The sequence below is a fragment of the Dicentrarchus labrax genome, unplaced genomic scaffold (genome assembly GCF_905237075.1).
Source record: "Dicentrarchus labrax unplaced genomic scaffold, dlabrax2021, whole genome shotgun sequence".
Lineage (NCBI taxonomy): Eukaryota > Metazoa > Chordata > Actinopteri > Moronidae > Dicentrarchus > Dicentrarchus labrax.
This window is the reverse complement of record NW_026136702.1, coordinates 2,317,879-2,337,946: the sequence shown is the minus strand read 5'-3', so window position 1 is coordinate 2,337,946 and position 20,068 is coordinate 2,317,879. Positions and strand designations below refer to the sequence as shown.

At 39.0% G+C, this 20,068-nt stretch overlaps 1 protein-coding gene across 1 annotated transcript in view; it reads left to right on the top strand.

Annotated features, from left to right (window-relative positions):
- LOC127378714 (serine/threonine-protein kinase 32C-like) overlaps nt 1-20,068 on the top strand; it is a 79,787-nt gene that overhangs the window by 54,799 nt on the left and 4,920 nt on the right. The window contains exons 4-11 of the mRNA XM_051427922.1: nt 2,574-2,747; nt 7,860-7,897; nt 9,261-9,350; nt 10,322-10,425; nt 10,541-10,657; nt 13,808-13,933; nt 14,336-14,464; nt 18,129-18,196. Of these exons, the coding sequence (XP_051283882.1) occupies nt 2,574-2,747; nt 7,860-7,897; nt 9,261-9,350; nt 10,322-10,425; nt 10,541-10,657; nt 13,808-13,933; nt 14,336-14,464; nt 18,129-18,196 (846 nt within the window). The remainder of the gene's footprint in view (nt 1-2,573; nt 2,748-7,859; nt 7,898-9,260; nt 9,351-10,321; nt 10,426-10,540; nt 10,658-13,807; nt 13,934-14,335; nt 14,465-18,128; nt 18,197-20,068) is intronic.

Genomic DNA, 20,068 nt, shown 5'->3' with positions numbered 1-20,068 from the left:
CTTGAATAAGCGCCAGAAAATTGATGGAGGAAGGGATGGATGGATGTCTTTGAATAATCTTTCAAAACAAGTGCCGTTCAACTAATACTATACTTGTCACTTTCCTATTGTTTAACCAGTATTCCTTTCCACTCCCAGACAGCAGAAGAGTCCTTTACTAGATTTTTAGGACTGTCAAATTCATGGACTTCACGTTGTGTTTATTTGGAGTGAAGTGTTCCCAAAAAATGGGGAATAAAATTGTTTGTGTTTCCTCTCTGTCCCATCCTTGGTGAGAGTCTTAAAGGTGACAAGGCTTGTCAGCTCCTGAGCTTTCATATGCTGCAGTTGTCGGGCCATATCTGACATCTCCCTGTCACCTCAGTGAAAGCGGGGAAGGAAGTGACAACCAGGCCGAGCCTCTGCAGTCTCTCTCTTAGGAGCCCGGATATTTTGGCGCTGGATTGGGGAGACTGTTTTGTGGAACACTGAGATAGCGAGTGCCGTCTCGGAGGAAGCTCATCTGTCAACTGGATACGGGGAATCAGACTGTGACAATGAGGTGATAAAAAGGTGACAGTGAGGAATCCCTGCCAACAGCAAACAACATCCCGGGGCCGGCCATCTGCTGAGACTGCTCTGAGTTTTAATAGTGAGGCTGATCTTTGAAGGGTCAGGGCAGGTTGTGTCGCATGTAGGTATTATAATTTCCTATTGAGTGAATGTTAAAGGACTTGGCAGTGGTGGCTATGTCTAAGAGGAATCATGGGACTTTTTCAAAACACTTCTCTGATGGTAAATCTGAACCTTTTTAGGAGCAAGTATTTAAAGCTGCAGAAGGTAATTTTTATACAAATAAGTTTTTGTGATGTTTGCTGAAAGTTTCACAATATCCTGACAGTACAACATGAAACAGATAATCTGTGAAAATATCAGGTTCCTCTGGCTCCTCCTAGTGCTCCTAATTGCATTTGCAAGAATCCACCAGGCCTGAACAAAAACAACCAATCAGAGGCAATCACAGATTATCTGTCTCATGTCCCACTGTCAGGTTATAGTGAAAGATTCAGCAAATATAACAGTTTCCCAAACTTTTTCTAACCCCAACCATGGCGACCCAGTTCACAACGAGAAGAGCAAACTTGAGCATAAATAAACGTTCCCGACCATTTGTACTGCTATTTCTGCATCATATTTTCTTGAACAGGTAAAGCAGCCATTTTGAAGAGATAAACATCAGATAATTCATCATTAGTAAAGCAAAACACATTTTAACGACCAAAATAATATCTCCCTCCATTCATTCCCAGAGACGGTCTCTGAGAATGACTGCTCTAATGCATCAGGGGGGAAAGCTGCATGTGTTTTTGTGTTCACTGTGCCAGTAGGGCGTTCTTTCCGTCCATTATCTCTCCTATCACATGAAAGTTGAGGCTATTTCATCAATTAATCTGCGCTGTGTTTTAGGAGAAGAGAAAGACCCAACAGTACAGCAAATGGGTTTTTTTTCTCCTGCTGTGGCAGAACCACCAATCTGTGGATGAGATTGAATGATTTTCACTCTGCAGCTAACACAGGGCCCATTTCTCACTTATAGAGAGTCAGGAAATTGCACCTGAAGAGGACCAATCAGAATGTCCCCCTGGGTGTTCAGGGCCAAGCCTGAAGATACACAGGGAACCTGCAGCTATAAAAAGAAGTAATACACGCCACAGCATCAGAGCTTTAATGGGAAAATAAAAGAATTGGCTCGGTAGCAACCACATTAAACCGAGTTTGATAGAAGGAATCACCAAGGCTGCGTTTGTTTTCTCTCCTCTGCTGCAAACTGACATGGGGGGCCTATTAAGATATTATTCCTGCTTTTTTTTTAAGATGAGAAATTATATTCTGTTGTACAAAAACTGTTTGTTCACCCGTGTGGCTTATTGTTTTGTTCGGTGTCTGGGGCAGAAATTGTGGAGTGGAGTGTTACAAATCCCCACCCAGATCACTGAGAGGCTGTGTTTTAATTTGATGTGCATGATTAGTAAGCCTGATTGACAAAAATGTTTAGCGGACCACAAGCGGCATTCAATTAAGTCACATCGGAGCAAAGATGGGCTGTTTTCAGGCTTTCATTTGGCAGTCACTTCCTGTCTTTTTTGAATTCCTTCAACTAAGTGGCATGTTATTAGGATAATGATGGGTGTTAATCTATTACTGTCCAATGTGCGTGTTCAGAGCCTGCCTCAAGCATACATTGACATCATAAATATGCAGTAAAAGGTAGCTCATTCAAAGGTATTTGATGAATATGGCATGTTTTCCTGTGGTTGCACACAGATATGGTCCTCTGCCTGCTTGTCCATATGTGGGTTTCTGTTAACGTGTGTGTGTGTGTGTGTGTGTGTGTGTGTGTGTTGTTTGTGCGGTTGTTTACCTTGTACGCTTTGCACATGTGATGTACTTTGTGTGCTGCACGCATGAGCATACAAGGCCCCGATGTGTTTGCTGTTTGTGTGCTCAGTCTTTTGTTTGTGTAGCATGTGTTTTTTCTTTCCACTCTGTGCAGTGAGTGAGCACTGTGTCCTCCCTCCCCCCTCCGGTCCCAGGTACTCATTCCAGGATGAAGAGGACATGTTTATGGTGGTGGACCTCCTGCTGGGAGGAGATCTGCGCTACCACCTGCAGCAGAGTGTCCAGTTCAGCGAGGACGCTGTCAAACTCTACCTCTGTGAGATGACGCTGGCACTCGACTACCTGCAGAGCCAGCACATCATCCATAGGTACACTTTTTTATCTTTTTTCTTTTTATCTTTACCTTTTGAGGATACCTGTAAAGAAACATGTCTTTCCTGGCTTCACTGTCGAAAGCTCAAAAAGAAAAAAATAACTAAAATGATTCATAAAAAACTAACTTAGAAGTTTATTTGCTTTAGGCTGTTTTGGCCATACCTTTACCTGCTGTCACATTATGTTCATGTGAATTAAAATAAGGATTAATGCAGCTTTAACTTTTATCTAAAAAAATTCTTGATCTGTTTTGTAGATAAAAGTCATGGTTGCATGTTTTTTTTAAGGTCCTTGGTGTATTAGTTTTACACTGAATAAAATGACTTAAACATTGAATACAATGCCACTCCCACTGTGCGACCAGACGCCTTACTCTCTGGGTTTTGATTCAATCTTCAAAACATCGAATCAGAGAGAGAAAGACAGACGCATTAAAGTCCCAAATATGCACATTGAAGTGTTTATATCCACAATGCTTACACAATGCTCTTCAAATACACCCGAAGCACCAGTTTGGCAATTACATCATCATACATACTGTTTCATCAAATAAAGCCTAGAATCTCTGCTGCACTGAAACTCAAGGTTGTGGCTGTGACTTTTAGTATTCATGAGGCTTTGTTCATTGTGTTCTGCTTCTCCAGCTCGCAGCATTGTTATTGGTGATTTATGAATGTAATTGTCTACTCTTCAGACTGGAACACCAAAATGAATTTAAGTAAAAGTTTTCTTTACATCGGGAGTCATGCATTATCTCCTCTCTGCTACTACAGCAATCATCTTTTTCCTTTGTGTAAGCAGAACCACAAAGTCACAGTGCCTTTCTAACTAGCTTTATATGCAGTTCTTTGGGATGTAAACATGACTCAAGTGTCTCAGTATAGATATTTTATTATTTACATCCACCTTCATCCTTCCTGTTGATCTCACCTGCTTGCACTTTGACCTCACTGGTCAGGACTACATCCTGTCAGATGACACTACATTATTCTTCCAGAGGAGACTCTCTAGAAAAGATGGTATAAAGGGTTGGTCATGTTTTTATTTTGGGAAGTGTGCCCTCTATGTCGTTATTTATTTATTTTTTTTCACCATTTTTAACCTACTGTTGTATCCATGCACTCACTTTCACAGTACAGCAGGGTGTCCTGGAATAGCTGGAACTTTAGAGACTAGTTTAAGTCATGGAAACCCCACGAATTTGATAAAAATGACCAAAAGCTCTGGAAACAATCTATGTTTTCCTGGAAATTTGTGATTGTATTTCAGCCCCTCACTCAGATCGGCTAAACTTATGTTTGTATTTAGTTTTAAACTCAACGGTTGGTAGGATGAGCTGCGCTGTATGACACTTCAAAGACGCCAAGCGGTACAGAAAAACGCTCCCTTTTCATTTCTGCTCACATGTCAGTCAACAGCTGTTCAAACCACTTTTGGCATCAAGCCTATTTTGGAAATGTTATATGGTGATATCTACATGCACACAGCCTATTAATGATCAAATTTACATCTGTTGTCGTAGCTGATAAATACATGCACAGTGATGTTAATCGTACATGCAACACTTACCTCTTCTTTTAATAGGCTGATTTTCACTAAATTTTTCTTGATTCTCAAAATTTTGATTTGAATTGTTATTTATGGGCCAAATTAATGTTACAGTTAGATGAAGATTGTAGTCAATTTACCAGAGGCCATAGCTTCACTCAATTGGCTGTGGTGAGATGTTAACATCCCATAAACGCTGGTAGTGAGCGAGTGCTGTCCTGTTGTGTCAAGAAAATCTCCTGAAAAATGTCGTTGCAAAGTCCTGGAAAAGTGGGAACCCTGTATAAGGAGAAATGTGTTTGTTATCCTCTGTTTAGAAGTCCAAAAGCGTTTTTAAGAGTAATTAAGATGCAATATAATGGAACATAAAAGTAGAGATAGTATTATTATAGAAAATATACTACACAAGTAAAAGGAGCCTTATGTAAGCACACTGTCTTCAGGCTGTTCATATATTCAGTCTTGGTGTGGGCTGAAGGTGTTACCTTACAGGCATTTGGGCATCCCTGTTTTTATTTACGTTACTTTACATATATAAAGATAGCCCTCATGTGTTTTCCCATAATTGTAACCATCCATCATCTTCAACCAGGGTGGACTCGCTGCCGTCCGCAGCTTTTTGTCTGAATATGCTGAGCGCAGCAGTTTGTGTCCGTGCAGTCCAGTAAGTGGAGGAGCCGGATCCCTGCAGACTGCAGATTTAGTGCCACAGATGGCTAAAAAACTGTTTGAACCTTGTTCAAAACCTCATTGGAGCTACATTTCTTCCTTCAAACAACAGTATACTGTCTGTGTGTCTGTGTGTGTGTGTGACTGTGTGTGTGTGTTTCTAGTGTTTTCTGACGTTTAGGCACTAAAAAAATAACTTGAATGAAGCATCTTGCCTGCAAGTGATTACATTTGAAGTATTTTACAGAATTAAACAAACAGTAAAGAAATTCAAAGTGTTTAAGAGCAACTTACAGGTTTACCATCGGGACATTATATCTTCTTTACCTAAACCGTCTAAAAATGGGAAAATGGGAATAAGCGTCGAGTTGCGTGTTTTTACTGGGGGGTTATGTGCTGAACCATTTTCTTGGCGAGGAGCAGTAACTACCTAGGATGTCCACTGGTTGCCTGGCAACCTCACTGTGACAACTCCATCTAGACTCACTGATAGTTTGGTGGTATTGATCTTTTCAACTAACAAGAAAGCGTAAGAGTGTGTGTATGTTCTTAATTAAAAGCAAGGCTCAAGCATAAATAATATATACATTAGGCATCACATACAGGATATACTGTGAAGAGAAATATACAAATGCACATACAGTGGATGTATTTACAGTAAGCTGTCTGTGTGTATGTGTGCACTATCTATCTACACTATAGTGTAGATTCACTATCATGTCATCATTTTCATGCATTATATAACATTACAAGCGTGTGTGATATCTATGTAATTTCATCGAGTCAATAACTCTCCCACGTTTTCACTACATGACATATGAGGTAGGAAGTGTCCTCCTTTCCTCGTCGTTGACAAAGACGTTTATAGAGCCACCATTAGAAATAGGTGACAGACGCTGCTTATCTTTGTTTTTTCACCCTCTCCTTGACAACAACCTCAACAGTTCTGCCTTTGACACAATTGTGTCTGCTCTCAGAGCCGTAATCCAATCCCTGAGTATCCATGGCCGTCCCCAGCTCTACAATTTTGTTCCACCCTGTAAGTTTTTGACAGGAGAATACTATACAATTATTTTGTTGCACCAACTGAAGGAAGAAGGGTCTCTGGTCTCCTAGCAACAGTCAGCTGCCACCATGCCCAAGGAGGTAAAATTGGTCCTATGAGAAGAAGGGAAGTAAAAGTGGAGAGTCTTTTCTCTTTTGTCTTCTTTTGTCCGCTTCCTCTCTCAGCAGACCACCAGGTAGCTTCATTTATCTTCATCATATAGACTCAACATCTTAAAACTGCTAGCTGTTAGATCACCTCACGCAGGCGGTTTGTTCCTGTGAAATAAGACTTCCCTTTACATGCTGTTTCATGTTGGATTGGTGTTTCTGAGCTTTCTGCAAAATGAATTAAACGTTAAGTGAATTTTGTACTTCAAACAAAATGGCACGGCGCTTCAGCTGGCACTCCTCCTGTGAACATGCATGTATTTCCCTCCAGCTTTGTACTGCTGGATCACTCCGACCCCCCAACACCACTCCCCTCAAAGAGTTTTGGCAGACGATATTAGCATCAGCTTAGAGTTGCATAGCCACAGTCCTATGGGAAGTGTAGATGCTCTCTGTGGGCCCTGGTATTCTCCACACCAGCGTGACGTGCAGCATAATTAAATAAGCTGTGCGCGCTCTGTTAATTGCCTGTGGAGGGCAATGTGGAGGAAATGTCGAGACGTGTACGGGTGTGAGTGTGTGCCTGAATGTGTCTCCGCTGCATGGGCGCCCAGTGTAATAAGCAAGTGCAGACAAACCTGCGAGAGCCTCCAGGGGGAACCGCTGATGGTCTTGTTCTCAACGTTTGAGATGTAGGGAATGAGAATTTTCTCCCTCTCGTTCTCTCACTGAACACACACACACTTAACATGTTGCACCAACATGTAATTCACACATGCATCAGCACTCCAACCACCTCCTACAGATTTTCACATCCACACATACTGCACACATTTAATCCCACCTGACTACAAACTAAAGGACCCGAGGCACTGTGAGAGTATCTCTTTGTGATTTAATTATAGGAACAATTAAGCATTTTGCAAATGCCCTGAAACTGAAACACTTTTACTAACAGAAACAATTCAATAAGTGTGTTTTCATCCATGTTTTTATGCATATTTTCATTAGAAATAAAACAACCGGAGCATAAAAACTCTACATTAAAAAAATGGAACTTTGTAATAAATATCACAACAAAGTTTTTACGCTTGATTGAGGTGGAAAAGTTTGTGTATTGACAAAAACAAAATGTCACAGTACACTGGAAACAGACGTTGCAAATAAATCATGAGAATATATGAAATAAACAGAAGGGCCATATTTCCATCACGTTTTATTTATTTTATTTTATTTGTCTCTTGATTCAATTTAGCAGGGACAGTGCACGTTAATAAAACATTGCTAGAAATGTGCCAGAGTTAGCCATGAGGCTATTTTTGATCTGTAGACCCTGGACAGATGTTATAAAGTCAGAATGTAAGATTGAAATTCCAAAGTCAAATTATTTATAAGCATGCAAAACAATAATACAATTTAAATAAAACAGAAATAGATGCATCATTGAACTTCAGGTACTATTAAAAACAACATTCAACATGCAACACATTTTCAACATTGTTTTCAACCATTTGTTTAACTGGTTTAACTAGAGCTCTTTCAGTTACATCATCTGTTACATGCTCTTGTTCTACAATGTTTTAACAGTGGATGTAAACACTAATTTGCTTTTAATGTGCACTACGTTTGAAAGGAAACCTGACTAATGTTTGCAATGTTTATGACTAAAATGAGGTTGCTTTTCTGTATTACATGACACATTTTTTGATATGTGTCTGTTTTGTCTCCTTTAGAGATGTCAAGCCAGACAATATCCTGTTGGATGAGCAAGGTAAGCGTGTGTGTTTGCTTTGGGTATTACTGCATGCAGAGATGAGATAAATAATGCTCAGCATTTATTTTAGCCTACTTGGATAAGAAGGGAAATTAAACCTTCAAACATCTTTCTTGGAACTGGTCTCATTCATATTTATCTGATAGAACAGAGGCCATCTGTAGAGTACTGATGGTGTCACATTAATCTCTCTTTTCAAAACATAAGAGAGTACCCCAAGGTTCTGTACTCAGTCCATTTTTATTTTCAATATACATAAACAATATTATTACTCCAACACAGACTTATAACATACATTTTTATGCAGATGACACAAGCTTGTACGCACATTGCTTCTTCAGACATTTCTGCAGAACCTCAAACTTTTACTGAATGCTGATAGGGCATACATACTCACATAATACATACTCATAACCTTACATCTTCCTTCTATCCATATCAAATGTGGACCTACCGTTACTCAACCCACAGGTTTGTGGAGTACTCACAGTACGTATCTTTTTTACTCTAAATGAGACCAAAATCTACTAAATGAACATCATGCTGTATGGAAGAAGACTGAAACTAGAGATTTAGGCCATAATCTCTGTCCACTATATTGTAAATGATCCATACACATTCCACCTTAAAACAACTCGATGCTGTTTACCACTTTTGTCAGTTCCAATAACCAATCATCATCACTATCATTTGTGTCTCCTACTAAAGCTTCCGCAGTGTATTACACCTCCTCTCAAATTTATAAATACTTTTCTCTAACTGACTAATTCTTGATACCCAACCAGGAAACACTGAAGTTGGGAAGACTTCCAGCTTTTATATTTATAAATTACTTTTCAAAATCTTGGCCCTTTTTGGGGATGTTTTTTATTTCTTATGCTGTTTGTATGTGCTGGTTGTGTGACTTATCTGTCTGTATTTCTTCTGCTGTAATCAGGTTTACTTGCAAAACAGATCTTGATCTCAATGTGATTACCTGATTAAATAAAGGTTACATATAAAAATGCCCATAAAACATCCTTTCAGTTTAAGCTCTGACATCTACCTCTAAGTGTATAGTTATGTTTATCAGAAAAAACCTTTTAAGTGCACAGTGTACCCAGACAGCAGTGATAAGTTGGACACAAACACGACCTTGCAAGCAACTAATGAGTCACAGCAGTAACAGGGTCAGAGGAGTCAGGGATGTGTGACTGACACACAAAGCCAGGAGGAAACACTGATTCAGTTTACTGAAATATCAGACTTTGTTGTCACTCATTTCATTTTCTTTTTACACATTAAAATCTTTGCTTTTTATGTGATCAGAGGCATTTATTTTAAAAATGTTTTGATGGATTTTGTGGCTGCTTCTCCTTAGGTCACGCTCACCTGACGGACTTCAACATAGCCACGATAATAAAGAATGGAGAAAGAGCCACGGCCTTAGCTGGAACCAAGCCCTACATGGGTAATCACTGCCATCTTGTAACCATGTCTGATTGCTTTGTGTAAATATAATATGTATCCTTACGGGACGAAAAGAAGATTATAGGAAAAAGGTTATTGTATGAGAAGTAACAAAGTACAAATACTTTATTACGTTATTGTACCTAAAAAGATTTTAACTTCTTACCTTTTTACATTTTTACACAAATATCTTTACCTTCTACTGCTTAAATTTTAAAAACAGACTCATTACTTAAGTTTTAATGCATCTTAAGGGAATTATTGATTATTATTATTATTATTATTTTTTGCATTATTGCGTACCTTCCTGGTGACTTCTTTTAACTCATTTCTTAAAACAAATTTTTATAGACCTTTCTATAATGTCGTCTTCATACTCCAACTATTTAATTTTATTTGTTATTTTAATTTTATTTTTATTGCTTCTATTCTGCTCCTATTATTGTGTTGGTGGTATTCATCATTTTTATATTTAATTACATTTTGTGTATCACAACTATGCTTTGTCTGTCAAAGCACTTTTTAAACTCTGTTTTAAAAGCTGGTAGATAAATAAATTGATATTATTCCCAACATCAAGACCGGTGAAAACATTTAAAAATGAATAATAAGAAAGAAGGTTCTCTAAATGTGCCTTCAGAAGAGTTAATTTTCACAAACAGTTTCCTGACATTTTTAGGCAGGTAACAACCTAGGTAAGGTGTGACTTATTAATATTAGGTATGTGACAAGCTTGTAGTAGATACACTGTTCAAATTAGATACTTTGATAGGCACTAGTGTGAAAGCTTGTGTGTATTTGTGAAAAGCTGAGGCAAAAAATGCTAAAATGTTCCATCTCGTCTTGTGATTACATCGCTTGGTTGAGGGAAAAAACCTTTCCGGTTGACATTTTGCACAGGAACACTTGCTCTTTCACCACATGCACAGGCAGTGGTTTGGGCAGAGAATAACTCTCCGTTTGTGCTTTCAGCCCCAGAGATCTTCCAGTCTTTTGTAAGTGGAGGGACGGGTTACGCCTTTGAAGTGGACTGGTGGTCACTAGGGGTGACAGCTTTCGAAGTGCTGCGTGGATGGGTAAGGCATGATGGGAATTCTGGTTTTTATGTTATTAGGCTGCAAAACTGAGCTTGAATCCATTCATCCACTCCTCATTTGCTTCCTTATTTTTGTCATCCTGTTTCCAAACCAGAGGCCCTATGACATCCATGCCAGTAACTCAGTGGAGTCCCTGATTCAGCTCTTCAGTACAGTCAGTGTCCAGTACAGCCCAGCCTGGCCCAAGGACCTGGTTTCCCTCTTGAGGAAGGTGAGGTGGACACATTTGCTACCAGATCTTTCATTTAAATAGTTGGATTCTTTCCCCACTGAGAGAAAAAACTATCATGAAATGAATCATTGCAAATACATGTAGAGGTCTGTTAGATTATTGAGAACCACATTTTTTACTTCTAATAAATAAACTAAATAACTAAATAATAAATGAATGAAGGAATGTAGATGCAAATTGCAGTATATCCTAATTTAATTAGTGTCTGGTTACATTTTTCAAAGTCAAATCTAAGTAAATTGAACCCTGACCCGTCTGCCTGGACACAGATTATCGTCCCTGGAAAGAGGAGCAGAGGGGAAGGAGATGAGGGGAGATAGAGGTGATATTGGGGTACATATTGAGGTAAAAAAGCGCTGAAGCCACAGGAACAGAGGATGCAGGTACTGTAAGGGGGACTGGAGCCGGAGGGGGGGTAGGATAAGCCGAGACCCTCAGGGCAAAGGAGAAGAAAAGCGACAGATGGGAATCTGAAGGATGGCAGCACAGAAACACAGCAAGTGGGTGAGAGAAGAGACAGTGTGTATGTGTGTGTGTGTGTGTGTCAGCCGACGTTTTCCTACTGATATTCATCATAACAAGTAATTGAACCTCACATTGAGGCTCAAAATACTCTTGTCTCATAAGAGAAAATCTGCCAGTTTGATGAGATCATTTGCATCAAATAGAGAAAAACACTTTCCTTGAATCATTTTTTTCCCTGTAGTAATAATCTACCTTATTCTGCTTTGTGTCAACATGTTGTCATCAGAATCAAGTGAAGCTGTGCTGGAAACAAATGATCTCACCCCCTGTGGCAGTATTTTTGTAGTCATTTTAAGCTTTTTAGAGTGAGTATGAAAAACCGTGACTTGTTAAGCAGGTTTTTCTCTTTTTTTTTTTTGGCAGAGTGTAAGTGTGAGCATGAGTGCATGCATGTGCTGTGGGTCTGACTGAGTGTTCTGGACGCAGCGATGGTCTCTTCCGCTCTGCTGCTGATCGATTACTATGTCTGGACTCCACAGAGACAGACCTAACAGGCCCTGCAGGGGGAAACTGAATCAACCTGTGACCAAAAGAAAGAAACCGAAGCGCAGGGAGAGAGAGTTAACATGACAACAAAAAGCCACATCCCTTTATAATTACCAATGTTTACCCTGAGGAGAAACATGAAACAGATGCTGCTCCATTAAAAGCACAACTGTACCAGCAACCAGGTTTTATTTCCTCTCTGGACTAAGTGATTCTGCTCATGTGTGGCGTTCATCTGTCTTGATCGGTGCAACAATTTTGATACAAACCTGATGGGTGACTGATTTGATGAACAGTGCCCCCTGTTGGTTGCTACCTCAGTAAGGGCTTGGGTGTATCTGGTATTCCTGTTGAAGAGATTGGTGGCAACATGATTACTAAAATATTAAATAGATAATGTAATTGTAGAATAAATAATGAGATGAATATATTCTGTAAGATAAATAAATGAATACAATAATATCATACCATTACCAGTAATAACCAATAAATTAAAAACACTGCTTCCCATCATTCTGAACAGGGTTTTACCTTATTTATATTTAATTATAGAATCAGAAAGTAATGTCCCAAAAGTCAGTTTTTTATGACATAATTACATTTTACCCAGTCACACTTTTTATTTCATAATGTCACTTTTTGTGCTCTCTGTCTTAGACTGTGTAATTAAAAATGGTATCTTGGAAGTCCTGACTCCGCTGGTTCCCAGATAAAACAAAAATGAGCATATATGTGGGACGTGGGTGGAGCTGAGGCGGGGTTAATGAAGCCTGAGTACTGAAAACAGCCGCCTATGACGGCCCCCACCTGTCACTCAAAGTGGACATGTCCTTAATTATACATAACTTTAATCCTTAATATAATTTAAATGGATGAGTTGTATAAAGATTCACCCCTGTACAGCTGAACGTGGACATTAGCTATGGAGACCAGCAGGTAACTGGTTATATAACTGTGGTTGCAACAGGAGCTAGCTTTGATGCTAATAATCCAAGCTCACAGCCCAGCTACGTAGTTAGCCAACTAGATAAGAAGTGTGGAATGAATAAAAGTTATATTAGTTAAGACTACTTATTGTGTTTAACTTACAGTGTTCAACAGCGCTAACTAACAGAAAGTTGGCGGCAGTTGTTGAGCCTGCTATCTTATGTGAGGCAGTAGGGATATAATATTTATACAATTTGTTGATGTGATTATTTTATAATGTCTTTTGATTTATTTTTTAATATTGAACACTTTGGGGCTCCATATTTAAATTGTGCATGCTCAGAAACGATAAAACCTTCAACCTCAAATGAAGAACAATGAAACGGATTGCCGGTCCTACAGATTATACGGTTTATATCGTTTTTATATTTATAACATGTAAAACTGTACTGCTTTGTTTGTAGACGGTAAACAGATTATCTATAGATTATGTATGTGACAGTTCATGAACATGGCCTCACCCAAACATAGATTTCAGTCTGAGAAATAATGAAATCCTTTTCAGTCATAATTTATCTTTGATCTCATTTAATCGAGAGAAAATCATATCGTGAATTGTATCTAATTGTGAGTTGAGTGTATTGTTACATCCCTACCGAATGTTACAAATACTACAAAACTATCTGTAGTTGGACTGTCCAGATGAAGTCTTGATGGATTGATTATGAAAAGAAACAATATGGCAGTATTACCATGAAGACATCTGAGTTTATGGAGCGCTTATAGTTGAGAAGTGGAAGTTTTTATGGATAGTTTCAGGGAAGCCAGGAAAGACTGCAGATTTTACAGAATATTTTTGGCTCCTTGTTATGTTCATCTCACCTAGACCAGCCACACACACACACACACACACACACACACACACACACACACTTGCTACACATGGTTTTTGTTTAAAACTGCACAGTAAAAAGGAAAGAAACCTTCAAATTCATTTCTATTTTTCACCCATGATTTGTCGAGTTTATTTCACCTCCCGGAGAGAAGAGCCGCGCTGTGAACGAGGAGGGAAGTTGTGAAGGTGATATTGCGACTCAGAAGGTGACATGATGTAGGTGACATTACTGTGTGTGTGTGTGTGTGTGTGTGTGTGTGTGTGTGTGTGTGTGTGTGTGTGTCCCTTCCTTCCAGCTACTGACAGTGAACCCAGAGCATCGTTTCTCCGGCCTGTCTGAGATGCAGACATCGCCCTACCTCGCTGACGTCAACTGGGACGCTGTGTACGAGAAGAAGATGGAGGCCGGATTTGTTCCTAATGTTAGTGTCCCTAATGTCAGATATTAACACACACACACACACACACACACACACACACACACACACACATACACAAACACACACAAACACACATGCATACAATAAAGCCTTAAAAGCACACACAGGCACTCCTTCGTGTTTGCTGATCGTAATGAGCATGTGTAGCAGCTAAATAATGCAAAGGAAACTGAATGCAGCTTCTTCTTGGTATTTCACTATGGAGTGCGTACACGTGGACTCACAGTGCATTACCATGTGCGTGTGAGTGCATTCACGTGTGTTATTCAGTAAGTTCAGTCAGTGTGCACTCTGTGGCTCTGTGTGCTCACCGCAGCTGATTTACGATCCCGCGTGTGAGTGTTTGTGTTTCTAATTATCTCGTGGTGCGTCTCCCTCCTGCAGAAAGGTCGCCTCCACTGCGACCCCACCTTTGAGCTGGAGGAGATGATCCTGGAGTCGCGCCCCCTTCACAAGAAGAAGAAGAGGCTGGCCAAGAACCGCTCTCGAGACAACAGCAAGGATTCGCAGTCTGTGAGTGGCCCACGTCATCTGCACGAGCACATAATAACAGTGCCTACCTGTAACGAGGGCTGGGTGATAGGGCCTGAAAATACCATAATATTCTCCTTAAAAACAACCTACAAAACCATCTGTATCACATCTGTAAAGTCTTATAACTGCGGCCTATTCAATGCATAACAATAACAGTAGAGAACAACTGATAAACTGTAAAAAGTGAGCACAATAACTGTAGAAAGTTTGTGTTTTACTGATATTTTAAAGAGGTTTATATACAATTATCTCTTAATATGCTTCTTTTTGACAAATTCAGTGTTTTCTTCTCTCTGGTGCTTGTTCTATTAGCTCTATCTGCAAGTTTTTTAATGTAGGGCGATGAGATATAGGCCAACTGTGTATATTTTTTAAGTTTTCCTTCATGCTTTAAAATCAAGAAGGCCTCACAACCCCCTGTGAAGCTCTGGTGACCCCTGGTGGTTGTGAACCAGTGATATAAATGACTTATTCTGATGTAACAAAAACATAATGATTCCTATATCCAGATTATTATATGCTAATGAAAAACATACCTATAAATATTTTATTCAATTTCTGCTAATAGCTCCTCCTAAATGTTACACACTGGACCTTTAAAACCTAAATTCCAATCAATCGATTTATTGCTCGTCTGTCTCTGGAGCTCGTCTCCTCCTCCTCTGTGCGTACATGTTTGTTTGTCTCTTAAAGGAATATTGAAAAAGACAGGGCCACATTCCTCAGATTATCTAATAATCCACACCATCTTTCATATTTTATCTCGAGATACAAGAGCTAAAACACTGAAACGCTGCATAACCCCAGCATTAAAAGCAGTATGATCTGTTGAGGAGGAGGATTTAGGAGCTGCGTGGATGAAGGTGGAACTCAAGATGTCACTGCATCTGTTAAAAGGCCTTTATTGCCTTTGATGGTAGACGGCTATTTTTAGCTTTTTTCCACATTTAAAAGGGTTATTTTCAATTGTGCAGTGCTGTGTGTGCAGTGTTTCCCAGTTAATCTGATCTTTGTAGCCTTGTGCAGATCAGATTAGTGTTATTTTACACCAAACACACACACACACACACACACACACACACTTCTGAGCAAATTATAACCTGCCGCATATATGGTACTAGTACTACTGCATACACAGAGAGGCAGGGCCCGTCTTGGATAACAATGCAGCTCAGGTTTACCCCGGTCTCCGCTCTGTCAGTTCCCGTCAAAACTGTATATTTTTAGATTGGAGGTGAGGCAAATCCCAGCATCTTTTTCTTTTTTTTCTCCTGCTGTGAATGATCTGTTCTCAGCTCAACACACAAAATGAATAACACTGTGCTAGTGAACATAAAGAGAGACTTACTGTACAAGCGTGTTAGCAGCAGGCACCCTGTAAGCATGCTGATTAGCTGTATCTGTTCAGATCATATAACAAATAATCTCTCCTTCGCTCTCATACTATATATTTCAGTCTATACTGAACAGAGGGAAATAAGATTATACAGCAGGATATTATAGCAGTGAAAAATTATTATACCAATGCAAAAGGACTTTGAAATTAGGAATAGTTTGACATACTGCTGTCACCATATCATATTTTGTTTGATTTATTATCACAATATATATATAAAAAATATACTATTTGTCAAACAGTACACATATTTAACTTTTATTTGGCAAATAAATTAAACTCAACAGAAACACTGAGCCCCTTGTTGTGTATTTAATCCACCACACTCTACTTTATTTTATGATGTTGTGTTGAAAGTAAATTAAAAATAAGATTGCTTTTATGTACCAGTGTGGATTGTAAATAGAAGTTTATGTCTGTCTGTGTTTTTGCTGTAATTAACATGTTGTACATCCTTATTATTGTTTTATCCTTGTTTCTTGATCTTTTGGCTGATATCAGTGGCATAATTCTGGCATATTTACTTTTTAATTTTAACTTTTCCTGAGAAACAAATTACAGACACCAAAGTTCACGCAGTTCACTATCACACCGCAGGCGAAAGTGACTCAAGTCTTTGCTCATATGTGACTCAGATCAGATCATCACACACTGAATTTGATCTTTTCAGTTCTGATTGGCGCCGCTTTCATATGTGGTTAAAATCAGAAAATCAGGTCGTATCAGAAATCATGTGACTTTTTACACATTAAAGTAAAAAGACAGCGAGATATCATGTTAAAATTTATAAGCTTAAGAAGTTCTGGTGTGCTGATTTTTTATTACCCTTTTCCCCTCTGTTTTCAGTCTTTATGCTAAGCTAAGCTAACTGGATGTTGGCTCCAGCCACATATTTACATAAAGACTTCCATCTTCTCATCCAACTCTCAGAAAGAAAGCGAATTAATGTATTTACAAAAATGTCAAACTATTCCTTTAAGTTAGCACAAAATAAATGCTGGTTTTAACCTCTGACATTTTATAGTTTAAAACAACCCGGGGGTCCCAAAAGCTTCACTTGATATTAAGGGGTGTAAAATGTAAACAGTAGACCTTTATCTCAGTATTGTGTTCATTTCTGTGAAGAAAACTAAATGAAATTGTTATTTTTAACATTTAGATTAACTCTGTAGGTCTTCACTCTCTGATAAACATCCTCGTCCTGGATCAGAAAACTGTGCAGTTTAAACAACCAAAGAGCTGACAGAACAATGAGGCGAAAACACAGAATTTGTCAAAAAAGAAGCCTTTTAAGTCTGTATGATTGTTAAAAAAAAATTAAAAAATACATAATACTGAGAATGTAAACAAACACCTCATCTCTGATGCAATATTCACAGAAAATAATCTCCTCAAAATTCATACAAATCGCTCGTTTCACACAAACCTCCAGCACAACATGTCAGTCTAGTCTACAAGATTAATCAATGATGGAAGTAATGATTAGTTTCAGCCCTAACAGAACAATCAATCAATGGGAAAAGTACACTTCAGGAGGATATACCAGTCAGAAATCTACAACAACAAAAGAATTACATAACAGACTACACATTAAAAATTGATATTTTTTTGGTAGAAGTTAATAACATCATTAATACATGAGAGAACTTGGACCTGTGCTGTATATACAGTCTCTTCTGCATGGTTACGTTTGATTGAGAGATTCTTTACCACAGACAGGAGATATTCTCTCTGTGTTTATGAGAAACAGCCTGTTCCCATCCGACAGTCATCATGACATCAGTGTTATTAATGTGTGTGTGTGTGTATGTCACGTGTTATCAGTGCTGATCAGCGTGTGCAAGGAGTGTGTATACCTTGAACAATAGCAGAGGGTTATGAGACTTGGTTGCCCGTATGTGTGTGCGTGCTTGTGTGTGCTCATACTGCGTTATTACCGAGATTATTAAATTATGAAGCCTTCACTGCTGTTGTCATGGCCTCAAGTGCTTTCGGAAATATGAGCTTCTATTTTCGTCTCGGGCCAAACATCCAATTTGAGGAGGGCTCACAAACAATTCATGACTTGTTTAAAAAGAGCAACGGAGGATAAAAAAAGGAGACATTTTCCTCGTCAGACGTCACGCAGTTGACTTGATTGGAGTGGACGTAAATGTTGATCTGTAGCTCTTAATGATGATAACGAGGTTGAGGTTGATGTTGATGTTGGGAGGCGATGGTGACGTTTTGTCTTTCGACTGCCCGCAGGAGAATGACTACCTACAGGAGTGCCTTGAAGTGGTGCAGCAAGAGTTCATGATCTTCAACCGTGAGAAGTAAGAGAACACAAGAGCAGCAGACCATCCATAACGTGGGCTAAAAGCAGAGTTTTCTGTTCAGTCGTTCCACAGCGAGAGAAAGCTATCATCCTGCTGGAACAAAACATATTACCTAGCTCTAATGTGGCTTTATTTGAGACCAACAAATGCAACAAAGTGTCTTTGTGAGTGCAAAAAAACAAGGTCATCACAGATGTGTGAAGGCTGTAATATTAACTGTCTCATTGCGTTTTTATTGGAATTTGTTCCTCTTTGCTTTCCGTGACTGTAAGTCAAGGCAACATAGTGACTCTTTGGATTTGCTCTTAAAGGAAAATTCTGGCTGCTAGAAAGTCATCAGTTATAATAACGCTGTCCTCACCAAAGTAAATGCTGAGATCTTATAATCTGATAGGTGAAACCGGGCAGGAAACGCAACTGTTCTATTAATCGTTAACGTTTTAAACAAACCAAAAGTGTCCACACTAATCCAGGTAAACGGGAATGTCCATCCAAACCACTTCCAAAGAAATATAATAACTGGAAAATGGGATTTATTATTTTTAGTGTGTTCTCTGTGAACGAGTGATGAAGGGTGACGGAGGTTCAACAGGCGGTTTTCTGCCTGTGATCGGTCTGCTCAGCCTCGTGGAAGTGATATCTGACAATTCTTCATCATATAAACAACACGAAAATTCATTGAAGCGAGTAATTTGGCGTTTTTCAAAGCGTTTCTGTGAAGCTGAGACGGATTCCGCATTCTGTTGGCGTTCAGAGGCGACATTAGATATAGACAGCTCACCTCCCGTCCTGAGACCGTGTGAAGACGAGCGTTGAGTCCCTTTGTCAGCGGGACACTCTCATCAAAGCCGGTGGGATTTCATGTTTATGATGGATGAGCTGAATAAGCACGAGACTCCACGAGCCGCGAGATGAGAGACGCACTTCAGATGAGACGGAAGCTTATTAAAATGATTTTAATGCCAAATTACTAAAATACTGACTTAAACAGAGAAGAGCTGTCAGATATCTACAAGGCAGATCACAGGCAGTGAACTTGGCATTTCCCAATAGTCTCAGCTGTAGTGCAGTTAAAGCTTTATACAGAGTTATATTCATTGATGAACATAAATGTTGTTCTTTTGCCTTAATAATCATTAATACCTCAAAATAATACACTGGAGCAGTCAGGTTGTGAAGGTTTATGGAGATTTCTCCTTGTTGCATTTAATGTGCAGTTCCCAGAAGAACTTCTGTTTTTAAAAGACATTTTAAAGATGGTTGAAATAAAGGTGACATATATCGTCACATCTTAAGTCAGCAAAACTTTTGATGATTGATGTAGATTAGCTAGGTAGTTAGAAAGTGTTTTGCTACAAAGAATACTCTGGCTAGTTAAAGTAAGATGTGACTATAAACTGTATATATGTCTCTTTTATCTTTCAACCACCTTCAAAACACGGTTGTCTCTTCAATGTAGATTAGCCTAGCACATAGCATATGTAAATACAGGAAAGGAGAAAGTTGCATTATGGATGAAAAGTGTACATCAATCAAGGATTTTTTTAGTTTTCCAGTATGAACACACTATTGTACAAACTCCAAACCTGCTTAGAAAGAGTGTGCTGTGTGGATTTTGGACACAGTTTGGGTCACCTGGTCTGTTCCCACGCATCCTGGAAAACCTAGAAAATCTGGAAATTTAAAGGCTAGATTTTCCAGTCGTGGAAACACAAAATGTTTTTTAGCCCCTCACTCAAATCGCCTACGTAAACTTAACTTTGTTGATTTGTTCCCAGATCTCAGCCATTACTTTGGGAAAGACAGTGTTATCATAACTGCTGTAAATAAGTATACACACTCCAAATGTTCAAATTCATGCTTTTATTG